Consider the following 14,051-nt stretch of genomic DNA (forward strand, 5'->3'; position numbering starts at 1 on the left):
AACTGAACTGGAATACAAAAAAGGGAGGCGTGAGGAGGTCCGGGAAACAAGCTAATGAAAAATAAGTAATGGAAAGATTGAGTTGTTTTTAATTATTTTTATTTTGTATTTTTCTTTTTTTCTTTTTATTTTGTAATATTCTGAAAATCTTAATAAATATCTTATAATAAAAAAGAACAGACCTCTGGAACGAATTAAGTACTTAACCCGAGGTACCACTGTACATTTATATATCACCTTCCCCCCTGTCCAGTGAGCTCTAGCTGGTGTACATGATTAGCACCCTTGGCACCAACTGTAGGTGGTTAATGGGAGCAGAAGGGAGAACCAGGGGTCTGCAACCTTTAAGACAAAAAGAGCCACTTGGACCCGTTTCCAAAGGGAAAAAAAACTGGGAGCCACAAAACTCGTCATTATAAAAATAACCTTTTTCTCACTTTTTATTATTTCTTTGTTTGACCCCTCAGAATTACTCCTCATAGAAATAAACGTTAAATTAACAAGTTACCTTTTTGTGTGTGTGTATTCTTCACTCCCCTTCAAAACAGTGACCAGCGTACATGCCCCCTTTCAATGCAGTGACCAGCGTACATGCCCCTTACAATGTAGCGGGCGGGTGGGTGGGAAGGTGACGTCGGGATGGTGCGTGACTAACAACCTGGGAGCCGCAAAACCATTGCGACATTTAAAGCATGCATGCCGCTGCCCTCCGATCTGACAGCGGGCGGGAAGGTGACGTCGGGACGGTGCGTGACTAACGCACGCACCGCCCCCATGCGACGTCACAGCCAGTACAGCGCCCGGCACAGTGGGGAGTGTCGGGGCGCACAATGCGCCTCCTCCCCTCGCTAGTATCCGTCCCGGAGCCGTGGCAAAGGTGTAAAAGAGCCACATGTGGCTCCGGAGCCGCGGGTTGCAGACCCCTGCCTTAGGACCAGAAATTGGGATGAGGGCTCAGGATGCAAAGGCCAAACGGAAGTTAGCTCAAAGGTCTGCATGCTTCCATGTGGGTCCTCTGGCACCAGAACTGACCCTGCTGCTTTTGTTACTTGGTCCTTGCAAAACATTTTGACAGAAAGCTTGTCAAGGAGGGTTTGCATGGCGGTACGTACAGTAGTACTTCGGGTTACAGACGCTTCAGGTTACAGACTCCGCTAACCCAGAAATAGTGCTTCAGGTTAAGAACTTTGCTTCAGGATGAGAACAGAACTCGTGCTCCGGCGGCGCGGCGGCAGCAGGAGGCCCCATTAGCTAAAGTGGTGCTTCAGGATAAGAACAATTTCAGGTTAAGAATGGACCTCTGGAATGAATTAAATACTTAACCCGAGGTACCACTGTCCTGGCAGTGTCCCTTGATTTCAGTGGAGATAAACTCAAACTCAGGACCGACCATGCAGTTGGGGAAGACCCTCTTAGCAGGAACCACCTCAGGATCAGAAAAAAGGAGCCTCACCCCTCCACAGCTCACCTGAGATGGGACTTTCAAGACAGTATAAAAATTCAAGATGCAAAGTTTCCACAACTTCCTTGGTTATGATCTTTACATATACTGAGTACTATAGGAGTCAACTCTTAGCGGCTGAGGTCCCTTCACACACACCCCATAAAATATTTGAGGGCTCCTCCCAAGTTGATGGGCATTGCCATTCAAATGTTGTGCATGTGCCATATCATGTGATCAGTTATGTGGGGTAGGGCTTACTGGACCCCCGCCCCCCAATATTTTATTCAACTTGGCACCCCTGCTGAGTACAAAAATAAATATTTGTTACACAAAGGGGAGTGGTTTCTCTTTATCTGACAGCCTTAACAAGAAGCTTAATAAGAGAAAAACAACTACCAGACTTTTAGAAGACATCTGAAGGCAGCCCTGTTTAGGGAAGCTTTTAATGTTTAACAGACTATTGTATCTTAATATTTTGTTGGAAGCCACCCAGAGTGGCTGGGGAAACCCAGCCAGATGGGTGGAGTATAAATAAATTTTTTATTATTATTATTATTATTATTATTATTATTATTATTATTATTATTATTATTATTATTACCGCTGGTACTGTGGTTGGAACCCTGCTGATTTACAAGGCATCCTGCTGCTTTGATTGACAGGTCTTTGTTACATTTTGCTTCACCATTGTGCAAAGGGAGCTGGGCTAGACCGAGTGAACTTTGGCACCTGGGGTTTGTTTCTGGTATGCGGTGTGTCCAAGCAAGGGCTCGTTGTTTGTCCGGATGCATTTATTTGCATGCGTTTGTAATGTGTGCCGTGCCGTCTGTCGGAGTATGCATAAAAACTCGCATATCACAAGTAAAACAAATGCAGCTCTGAAGTGCTGTGGCCTAAAAGTTGTCTGTTGAGAAGAAAAATGGATTCTGGGGCTCAGGCCCACATGAGAGTCCTCCTCCTTCATTTAAAGTTACTCACTAGTGATGCGAGGGGAAAGCACTCTGAATATGCTCAGCACCACTTCCCTACATGATCTCCTTTTTGGCACCTGTTTCTGTAAAGAAGGGGGCTTCTCAGAAGATGCTCAAGGGAAGCAGCAACAGGGAGAGATGACAACACCTGCAAGAACATTTTGCAGCTGGTGTGATGTCGAACATGTTTAATCTTGAATTGAAAAGATATAAGGATGTCTGGAAGAATGGCAGATGAAGGTGATAGACTACATGGGACTGGCTGAAATGACTGGCAGAATCCGAGACCAGGGGAAAGAGACGGCGGAAGAAGATTGGAAGAAATTTAAGATCTATCTTAAGAGACATTGTAAAATTAATGAGTGTTAAAATGTTGCGGTTATAGAAAGTAAGTGGATTACAGCTGTAAAGATTAAGTTAAAAGAAAATAAAGGATTACAATTAGATAAAAATAAAGGGTGAGAATTTGCTGAACTAAATATTTGAAATTGGAATGCAGAAAGGGGAGGTATGAGGAGGTCGGTGAAGGAAGTTTTAAGAGAATAAGGATTTGAAATTACGTATTTTTCGCTCTATAACACGCACCAGACCATAACACGCACGTAGTTTTTAGAGGAGGAAAACAAGAAAAAAAATATTCTAAAAAAATAGTGGATATATGATTTTTGTGGTTCATGCTGTGGCCACAGACATGTGATCTGACAGTGAGTTTGGAGTAGCCCAATGCAAAAATCCTGAGGATCCATGTGGATCCATGCTTTGTAACCACGGAGGAGGGAAGGAAGGGGAACCATAGATCCTCTGCTCACAACTGCAGCAGATCCCCCCGCCACCCGCAGGCATTCGCTCCATAACACGCACAGACATTTCCCCTTACTTTCTAGGAGGAAAAAAGTGAGTGTTATGGTGCAAAAAATACGGTATATTTGTTTGTCTTTGTGTGTGTTTGTTTGTATTATGTTTGAGTTTATAATTTGTGAAAATTTAATAAATATCTATTAAAAATATATATGAAAAGATATAAGGATGTTAACAGACTAAGTGAAGTTTATAAGAATTATGATTTGGAAAGCCGTTCAAAGGATATGCATGGAAATTCAACCAAGGGGAAGCGAGGAAGTCACTTAACAATGTTAATAAGTGTAATTTTAACAAGGTTATGATTTATGTTTGTATCTTTGTTTATTTGTTTTGTTTATAATCTTGTGAAAAGTAATAAAAAATTTGAAGGAAAAAAAGAACAACATTTTGCAGTTGGGCTGGAGCCCAAAAACCTCCTTGCCTTAAGTGTTTCCCTTTGCTTTCATTCTGGGGAGTTGCAGCTGCTGCTACTACTGGCCCAGGAAATGATTTCCCCTCTGCCTTGCTTCTCCCCAAGCAGAAATGGTTGTGCAAGGGCTCTGGCTGAGTGGCCTCCTCCCCAGGAGGGGCAAAGAGGCAGCAATGATTTACCAGAGCAGCAGCAACACCAGCACAAGGTCCCTGGGCTCTCGCCAGCCCTCCACCAGCAGACCTTTGAGCCTGCAGCCGGGAAGAGGAAGGCCAGGGCTGAGCCACCCCCCCCCCTCACCCTGCCCCACGGCACCACCATGCTTTCCAGCCTCTACTCCTACCTGGTCTCCTGGCTGCCCGCCTTCCCCAGCCTGGCCTGGGGCTCCGATCTGGTGGACTCCGTCTTGCAAGGTGAGCTTCTCCTCCTCCCGGGGGGTGCCTACCCCACCCACTGAGCCCTACCCCCGTTCTGACCTTTGCTTCCTTGCAGGGCTGGTGGGCGCCTGTGCCGTCTCCATCCTGGGCAGCCTGATGAAGATTTACATCTACATCAACTGTTTGAAGTGAGTGGTTGTTAGGCAGAGCGGAGATTTCTAAACAGAGAGTCGCTTCCTCAATCTGTCCTTGCAGGCAGCCCTGGGGTGGCTATTAACCCCTGCAGGGCTCTGATAAGGTGCTGACTGGGTGGTGGAGGTGGAGGGAAGGAGCCATAAAGACCAGCAAGTCGATCTGCCTAGTGTCACATTTGCCTCCTGAATCCGGATGCTTTGATGGCTGTCTGTCTGCAGAAAGAATCTCAGACACTCCTATTAATTCAATAGGGACAAGCCCAGATTTTCTGCTCCTGCGAAGTGGATTGTTTCTGGTCTTGCCTTTGAGAAACCCCCTTTTAAGACACAAGATCTACCCACTTTGGAAGAATGGCAGATGAAAGTGATGGACTACATGGAATTGGCGGAAATGACTGGTAGAATCCGAGACCAGGGAGAGGAGTCGGTGGAAGAAGATTGGAAGAAATTTAAAGATTATTTACAGAAATATTGCAAAATTAATGTTAGAATGATGTTTGATTGAAATTAAGTGGTTTCTAGCTGTAATGATATAAAAGAATATGGAAAATTGGATTTCTAAATAGGTAAAAATTTAATGTTACAATATATTAAGATTAAAGATCAGGATAATAAGGAGGGAAAGAAATTGCTGAATTAATTAATTGAATTGGAACACAAAAAAGGGAGGTATGAGGAGGTCAGGGAAACAAGGATATGAATGTAAGATATGGAAAGATTGATTTTTCCCCCTTTTTTCTGTAAGTGTACTTACTTTTTTATTCTGTATTTTTCTTTTATTTTTATTTTTGTCTTTTACCTTTGTATTTTTTGTTTTTATGTAATTCCTCTTTCTGAAACTTTAATAAATATTATATATATATATATATATATATATATATATATATATATATATATATATATATAAAGAGAAACCCCCTTTTAAGATCTGGTTCATGTGAGCGTCCACCAATCCCATGCTTTGGAGTCCCAGGAATCCCTGGGAGTTAAATATTGGAGTGGCAGCATCTTATCTCCAGGGCAGGGCACAAGCATGGCCCCACCTGGGCAGTGCCCAGCTGACTTCTTTGTACGCTGGCTGGCAAGATGCCTTTTGTATTGGTGAGAAAAAGATTGCCAGGCATTTCCTTAATCTTTTCAGCTTTGGAAAACAAAGCAAATGAGCACAGGCAATGGAAAACAGTATTCAGCAATGTATCAACTATTTTTCAGAGGATGACGTTGTCCTTTAGCCATGATTCTTTGTATGAGGGCAGGGGCATCGCAAACACATCCCTATGGATTTGGGAACAGTTTCGGCCAAGGATGAACCGGGAGCTTAATTAGGAGCAGGTTTCATTTGATCTTGGTGACCAAACTCAACTTGGGAAATGTGAAATGATCACAGAGGACCTTAACACGCCCCAAGATTGAGACAGGGAAAGGCAGCCAGGGAGGTTGTGTTTGCCAGCGAACAAACCTTTCTGCGTTTCCAAGGGTCTTTTCGGAGCCAAGCCCCAAGAAGACCCTTTTCAGGCCCCAGAAACAGTACAGAAGAGGAGCACCCCCTCTGAGTATGTATAGAGTCCCATGCGCAATTTACCCAAAGCCTGTGAGGTTGCTTTGTTGCAAGGCCAAAGGGTATTTCCAGACATGTGCGAGCCCCAAAACCTCTCTGCCCCTGGGAGAGGCACAAGATGGTTCTCCTGGAGTAAATGCAGAGGATATCAGGTTCCTGCCAACCTTGGAGACCTGGTGGTGGGAGAAGCCCACTAGGCTTCTAGGCTCTCCTGGAAGTACTCAGATGGGACTCGGCAAAGGGAAGGTGTGTTTACTCCAGCTAGTCCCTGTAGATTCCCAGGTTTGAGTGGATAAATTGCTCCTGCGCCTGCCTTTCCCTTCTTGAGACCTTCATTTCTGCCCCAGCGACCCCGACCGGCAGAAGGAGAAGGAGATCATCCGCAAACAGTGGCCCCTGCTGGACCAGCTGCATCTCCTGGTGCTGACGGGGACCTTCACGGTGGTGGGCTATCGTGTGGCTGCCTTGGTGGTGCTGGAGTTCTCCCTTCGGGCCATCTCCACCGTCCTCTCCCTTGACAAGGTGAGCGACTCTTTCTTTCCCTTTTCTTCATGTGCGGGCTGAGGTGGGAACACATGCCTGCTGTGGAGGGGAGGCGGGGAACCCCCAAACAAGCACCTGAGTGGAGTAAAGTAACCAGGAGCCCTGCAATAGAAGGAAGCGAATTCCCGCCACAGTCGAGATTTATCCTGCCATTTGGATTGAGGGATTTTTATTTATTCATTCACTGCTTTTGCACCCCAGCTTTTCTTCTGAGGAGTTCAAAGTGCTGTATGTGGTGGTTCTCCTCCCCATTTTGTCCCCACAACATCCCTGTGAGGTAGGTTAGGCTGAGGCAGTGACTGGTCCCCAACGTCCCCCAGTGAGCTCCATGGCTGAGTGGGGATTTGAACTCTGATCTCCCCGGTCCTAGTCCGACACACTAACTACTATTATTTATTTCTTGAATTTATATGCTGCCCTTATACATGGAAGTCTCAGGGTGGTTGACAGAACAAAATCTAAATCTAAAATCAAAATATATATAATCAAAATAAACATCCCCCAACACACTGCCACCGTCCATATCAATTAATATATGAATGTATGGGAGTACATTCGTACCTTGGAAGTCAAACGGAATCTGTTCTGGAAGACTGTTCGACTTCCAAATCGTTCGAAAACCAAATCGCAATTTCTGATTGGTTGCAGGAAGCTCCTGCAGCCAATCAGAAGCTGTGGAAGCCCCATCGGACATTCAGCTTCCAAAAGAACGTCCGCAAACTGGAACAATCACTTCCAGGTCTGCGGCATTCGGGAGCCAAAACGTCTGAGTTCCAGGGCGTTTGGGATCTAAGGAACGACTGTATATTGCATTGCAGTTTTGTGTATTGTTTCTTTCTCTCTCTCTTTCTTACACACACATTTGTTCTCCCCCCCTTACTTCCTCCCTTCCTCCCTTTGATTCACTCTATTTCTTTATAATTGAAATTATTTCAATAAAAAAAAAATTAATGCTACCATCTCTCAATTTCCACTGGGATCCTGCAGGGGGCGCACAGCAGCCAGCTCTACCTCCTCTGCCAGTACTCCCTGGGCTGCGGCATCTCCTGCAGCCTCAGCTACCTCCAGGAGGGGGCGCCCCATCGCACGTGGAACCTGCTCCTCAGCGTCGGCCTGGCAGGACTCTTAACTTACTATGTCTGGCGCCTGACGCGCCACATCTTCACCATGTACGAGCTCCACTGCAAGGAGCGCTACTGTGGGGCCTGCCTCTTCCTCCTGACCACCTGGCATGGCATCCCTCGCCTCCTCTGCAATGCCCTCAAGGTCACCTTCGTGGTGGCCGACCTGGCGGCGGTGGCCCTGATCAACCGGGACTTCCTCACCACCTCGGAGGCCATCCGCTTCTGGACCCCGCTCACCATCTGCTACACGCTGCTTGTCATCTACATGCAAGGTGAGCTCCTCCTCCCCTCGCAGGCCTCTGGCTCAGTGGGCAAGATCTTTGGGAGGTTGGTAGGTGTGGGCGGCCATTGGCCTTTGGCTTCCTTCCCCAGCAGCAAGCAAGCATCCTCCTCCTGCAGAATGGTTCGCTTCTGGCACCTTCCCTTCCTGGAGCGGTTGGAATGTTTGCAAACGTTCCGTAGCATCACAGGCAATCAGACTAATGTCTGGTAAGGGGGGAAGTCTCCAGGTGAAACTCCTGGCATTTCTAGCTAGTGGGATCTTAAATACAGAGATCCATTAAATACAAAGATCCCTTGTAGATCCGTTCCATCAACGGTGTCTCCGAAAAATTTTACACATCTCTTGGGAAGACAGGCAAACTAATGCCAGTGTATTGGAAGAAGCAAAGACCACCAGTGTTGAAACAATGATTTTTCAACATCAACTTTGTTGGACTGGTCATGTTGTGCGGGTGCCTGATTATCGTCTTCCAAAGCAACTATGCTATTCCCAACTTAAAAATGGAAAGTATAATGCTGTTGGTCAACAAAAGAGGTTTAAAGACTCTCTCAAGGCAAATCTAAAAAAATGTAGGATAAACACTGACAACTGGGAAACACTGGCCTGCGACCGTCCCAATTGGAGAACAGCCTTTATCAAAGGTGTCATGGGCTTTGAAGACTCTTGAACTCAGGATGAAAGGGAGAAACGTGCTAAGAGGAAGGCACACTTGGCAAACCCTCACCATTATCAACTCCCGCCCATAAACCTATGTCCCTACTGTGGAAGGATGTGTGGATCCAGAATTGACCTCCACAGTCACTTACGGACACATTGTTAAGCCATGTTCATGGAAGACAATCTTACTCAGCTACGAGTGATCACCAAAGAAAGAAGAAATACAAAGATGTGTACAAGACACACACACACACACCCTGCCAGAGACCTTGAGGACCTTCTGCCAATTACAAGAGAAAGACGGAGAAAGCATCTGATGATCTGGTCCTTTGCTCATTTGGGGCCTCTTTATTGGGGAAGCCCCAAATAAAGAGCAGAAAGCAGAGCACACACTTGCTGCGTACGAGACCCCGGGTTCAGCCCTACTCAAAAGGACATGAGATTGCAAGGCTGGCAAAATAGTATCAACTTGGTACAAGGCCTCTTCCTAAGTTGACATGACAGTTCAGTTTCTTGTCTTTTATAGAAGAGAGAATTGGACTGGTTCTGCTGATGATACAATCGTAGAATTGTAGAGTTGGGTCCTCTGCTCCCAATGCCCTGCAATTCAGGAAACTTTTGCTCATTGTGGAGTTTGAACCAGAAACCCTGAGATTAAGAGACTCATGCTGTTTTCACTGAGCTATCCCTACAGCAGGGATGGTGGGCCTGTGGCCTTCCGGATGTTGTGACTCCAGCTCCCAGCTCCGGCCCTGACTCTTGCCCATGCTGACTGCTAGGACCTGGAGTCCAGCAAGGTCTGGATGGCAGCACAGGTTCTCTGTCCCTTAACTAGACCATCACTTGCCTTCACTGCCCCAGATGCCTCCATCACTACTCTGCATCCTTTTAAGGCAGGAATGGGGGCGCCTGTGGACTCCTCCAGCTCCCATTATCATCCTGGACTACTGGCCTTGCTGGAGTTGGGAGACCAGCATCACTTGGTGTCCAGGAGCTGCCAAGCGAGCCCAGATTGACCACAGGGCAGGTACACACAGGAGGCACGGAATGCAATTCGCTTTTATTAACACAGCAGCAATGACAAACCTAGACAGCATCTTAAAAAGCAGAGACATCACCTTGCCAACAAAGGTCCGTCTAGTTAAAGCTATGGTTTTCCTAGTAGTGATGTATGGAAGTGAGAGTTGGACCATAAAGAAGGCTGATCGCCAAAGAATTGATGCTTTTGAATTATGGTGCTGGAGGAGACTCTTGAGAGTCTCATGGACTGCAAGAAGATCAAACCTATCCATCCTGAAGGAAATCAGCCCTGAGTGCTCACTGGAAGGACAGATCCTGAAGCTGAGGCTCCAATATTTGGCCACCTCATGAGAAGAGAAGATTCCCTGGAAAAGACCCTGATGTTGGGAAAGATGGAGGGCACAAGGAGAAGGGGACGACAGAGGACGACGAGATGGTTGGACAGTGTTCTCGAAGCTACCAGCATGAATTTGACTAAACTGCGGGAGGCAGTGGAAGACAGGAGTGCCTGGCATGCTCTGGTCCAGGGGGTCACAAAGAGTCGGACACGACTAAACAACAACAACACAGCAGAGTCCTCTGGTTCATCTTAATCCAGCTGAGAAGTTGCTGAAACTGACCACTAGCCCTTTGCTTCCCCCTCTAGCCTCTCACTCTGGATCCCTCCCAAGCAGATGAAGGCTACGTCAAGAGGGAGTGCTCATCCTCTGGGCCTGTCTGGCCCAATGCTCAGCAACGTGCAGAATTCTCATCGATTGGGGTGTCAGAGCGGGAGGCGAGCCAGGAGGACCGAGACTGCCCTGCTACTGGGTAGCAAGGGCAACCTCTGACTCCTCTCTGTCTGAGTCTGTGCTCACACTGTGACTCTTGGCCTCAAACCCTGTCCTGGAAGGTGTCTCCTCCTCCTGACTCCCCTGGATCGCTCAAACTCCCTGCTTCTAGCACCTCCCAGCTCGTCCCTTCCCCAGACTGCTCTTCCAGGTCCCACCACCAGGACCCAGGATCTAAGTCGTCATCTTCTGTGTCTTCCCTGGGGGGCTCTTGGGCTCCCACTGCTCTTCCTCATCCAGCCAGTCCTTGACACTTGGAGGGCCACAGTTGTTCCCCATCCCTGCCCTCTCATTTGCAGAGTGTATCCAATGTGAGTCTTTCTTAGGTTCATTAATTTAAACAAGTCTCCTCTGAATAGTACTGGCATTGTACAGTGGTGCCTCGCAAGACGAAAAGAATTCGTTCCGCGAGTCTTTTCGTCTTGCGATGTTTTTCGTCTTGCGAAGCACGGTCCGTCGCAACTGCGCCTCTTCAAGCGGCTTTAAAAAAAAAGTGCAAGACGTTTTCGTCTTGCGAAGCAAGCCCATAGGGAAATTCGTCTAGTGAAGCAACGCAAAAACGGAAAACCCTTTCGTCTAGCGAGTTTTTCGTCTTGCGAGGCATTCGTCTTGCGGGGCACCACTGTATGTAAGTTGACCAGCATAAACCTAACCATTTTATCTTTCCTTTGTCCAATGGCAGAAGAGCAACGGCAGAACCCCACAGAACAGATGGCCTACCAGACAGTCTTTGTCAGGATGGGGGGCCTACTGATCCTGCTGATGACCGTTGGCCGGTGGATGGACATTGTGAACATCCTCGTTTCACTGGTTGGGGAGATCTGGTGCCTGATGCGGGCGGGAATTATACTGGATATCTGCAGGAAGCAGGTGAGGAGGAGCAAGAGAGTGTTGGCATCAGGAAGGTATTCCAAGATGGCAGTGGGAGGGGAGAGGAACAGTGGGCTTTGTTGGGGTGGGAAGTTTGAGGGACCTCAGTGGAGGCTGCCACCACCTTGGGAGGAGACAATATTTTAAAACCTATTTAAAAAACCATTTTTGGAAACAGTCACACTGAATCATACCAGAGGTCCACCATTTTGTCACACGGAGGTCTGGAAAGCTCTCAGTTTGAGGAAGATGGTGAAAGCCAATCCCTGGGGTTTCTCTCCAATATCTGCTCCTGTCTCTAAACTCAGAGGACACATTTCCAGCTCTCCTGGCAAATAGCCTGTCCCATCCTTCCCCAACCTAGTGCCCCTCCAGATGTTTCAGACCCAGGCAGAGATGGGAGCCACAGTCCAAAGCGTCTCATGGCCACCAGAGCATTAGGAGAGACGGGATTATATATACGCAATGAATGTGTCTAATCTGCTTCAAAAGGCCACATCCTGTGATCATGAGCTCCACAAGTTTAACAGCTATTTCATGAAAGAAATGCTCCCCTTTGCCTGTCACAAATCTCCTCCTAATCATAGAATCATAGAATTGTAGAGTTGGAAGGGGCCCTGAGAGTCATCTAGTCCAACCGCCTTCAATGCAGGAATCTCAACTAAAGCATCCATGGCAGATGGCTGCCCAACCTCTGCTTAAAACCGCCAATGAAGGAGAGCCTTCCATCTTCCGAGGGAGTCCGTCCCACTGTCCAACAGCTTTAACTGCCAGAAAACTATTCCCATGTTTACTCAGAATTTCCTTTCTTGTAACTTGAAGCCATTGGTTTGGGTCCTCACCTCCAGAGCAGGAGAAAACAAGAAATCTTCCTTGTGGCAGCCCTTGAGCTATTTGAAGATGGCTAAACGATGTCATTGATTTGCTTTCTAGAACCTAATATTTCTGTTTTTTCTTTTGTTTGTGGTGGCGCTTCAGGATTATTCTCAAAGGTTCTCGCCCTCAGCTTCTGCCTCCCGAAAGCCCTCGAGACACTACAAAGACCCTTCAAAATCCCACTCTGCAACGGCAACATCCTGAAACACAGAGCGGGCTCTGGAGGAGGCTGATATGAGCCAGTGTCTGCAGGTCCAAGGTGGGGAAATCCTAGGGGCTGGATTTCATCCCAGTGCTTGATTTCATCTGATCCACTGTGCTGGGCTGCTCTGGACTTTCTGGCCCAGCATTGGATATGGGATAGATATTTCATGCCTGTCACTTTACTAAATGGTGACTTATTTATTTCTATGCTAGTTGTTGCCTTGCCCAATTGCATTTCCCCACCCCATTAATTGCAACCCTCCTACCCCCCAATTTAAGCTATCTCCTCTCTTGAACAAACAGCCAACCCCTTTTAAAGTCAGCCTGCTTTGGGAATGCCACCAAAATACCACGCACTGACCACACAGGGGCTGGTAGGTGGGCAGATTGCACCAAGGGATGATGTGCTTCATGTATGTGTGTTGCAGGGGGTGCTGAAAATGTCCCCCCCCTTGTCTTAAATAAACACTAAAGTACTGTGCTGATAGCTAAGGAAGGAGCTGGTGTGCCTATGGAGCAAAGGCTTCTGACAAAAACTGGAATAAAGCGACTTATATTTTGGGTTTGACCAAACTGCGGGAGGCAGTGGAAGACAGAAGTGCCTGGCGTGCTCTGGTCCGTGGGGTCACGAAGAGTCGGACATGACTAAACAACAACAAATATTTATGTGAAACTCTGGAGTCTCTTTCATGCTCTCTGCACGCCCCACCTTCCTAAATAAAGTTGTTCCCCCTCCAGCCCTTTTTCTCATCCGTCATTCCTCCTGCATCTTCCTATGTGTGTAGTTTCAATTGTTTGCTGAAGACGCACCGCTTTCCCTGGCCTTTGACACCTCAGCTCAATAGATCAACAGATGTGTGTGTTCAGGATCCACCTTATTCGCATGACTGTAATTTGCTTTAAACTGTTTTTAAACTCCTGTAACCTGACCATTAACAATGATATAGCATTCATGCATCAAAAATGAGTCTTGCAGCAGCTGAAAAACTATGGAATTATATTATGGAAATAAGATTTTTGTAGATCAGAGTCCAATGTGCAAAATGTTGCCTGCGGTTGGGGTTGCTTTGTTACTGGGTGGTTTTGGGGGGTTTTTTTGGCATTTAATTTCCCTCTCCTCAGAGTTTACTGTCTCCTTCTCCACACTCAGACGCTACTGAATAGACCCAGGTACTATGCTTGCTGAGGCTCACACTTTCTGTATCTGCTTTTTCCATAATACATTTGGTAGCCGACAAGACTATTTGTTACTTATGAAGGGGCTAACTTGCAAGAATGGTTATCCAACCAGAAGTTGGCATGGAGTGTCACCAGTCTGCCTACCAGCAGAGATTCAGCCAAGGCCACCTCGCTTCTGGAATACATTTTTGCACCTGCAGGGCCTGTTACCTGTTTAATCATGGATTCATCAGCCACCTGGGTGATTATCTGTATTATTGTGGGGTTTTTTAAAAAGCTGAATTGTCTGGGAAAATGGCAGCCCATGTCGGAAGTGTAGATTTTGGTGAATTTCAGCTCAACAACTTTTGTGTCCGGATTTTCACTTATAACACGGTGGTAACACAAAAGTAATTTTATTAATAATAAAGTAGAACATAGTCATGGTGGCTAGTGGCTACAGACAGCCCTTATCCCCAGTGCATTTGTCTAACTCTTATTGACTAGCCACCCAGGGACTTCCTTAACCAGGGGTCAGCAAACTTTTTCAGCAGGGGGCCAGTCCACTGTCTCTCAGACCTTGTGGGGGGCCGGACTGTATTTTGAAAAAAAATAATGAACGAAATAATGCCAAGGTTGCAAGGAATTCCTATGCCCCACAAATAACCCAGA

At 46.8% G+C, this 14,051-nt stretch overlaps 1 protein-coding gene across 1 annotated transcript; it reads left to right on the forward strand.

Moving 5' to 3' along the window:
- The first annotated feature begins 3,746 nt into the window (after window positions 1-3,746).
- Window positions 3,747-12,570, forward strand: TMEM82 (transmembrane protein 82). Its single transcript, XM_081203133.1, has 6 exons — window positions 3,747-4,098; window positions 4,178-4,250; window positions 6,162-6,336; window positions 7,345-7,753; window positions 10,954-11,141; window positions 12,120-12,570. The coding sequence occupies exons 1-6, from the start codon at window positions 3,762-3,764 to the stop codon at window positions 12,219-12,221; spliced, it is 1,284 nt and encodes a 427-aa protein (XP_081059259.1). The 5' UTR covers window positions 3,747-3,761; the 3' UTR covers window positions 12,222-12,570.
- The last annotated feature ends 1,481 nt before the right edge of the window (window positions 12,571-14,051 follow it).

Source organism: Podarcis bocagei (genome assembly GCF_964188305.1).
Source record: "Podarcis bocagei genome assembly, chromosome: 7".
Lineage (NCBI taxonomy): Eukaryota > Metazoa > Chordata > Lepidosauria > Squamata > Lacertidae > Podarcis > Podarcis bocagei.

Coding starts and splice junctions, on each gene's coding strand:
- TMEM82 (XM_081203133.1), top strand. CDS start 3,762: ATGATTTCCCCTCTGCCTTGCTTCTCCCCAAGCAGAAATGGTTGTGCA. Junction 6,337..7,344: donor CCGTCCTCTCCCTTGACAAG/GTGAGCGACTCT, acceptor GGGATCCTGCAG/GGGGCGCACAGCAGCCAGCT. Junction 7,754..10,953: donor GCTTGTCATCTACATGCAAG/GTGAGCTCCTCC, acceptor GTCCAATGGCAG/AAGAGCAACGGCAGAACCCC.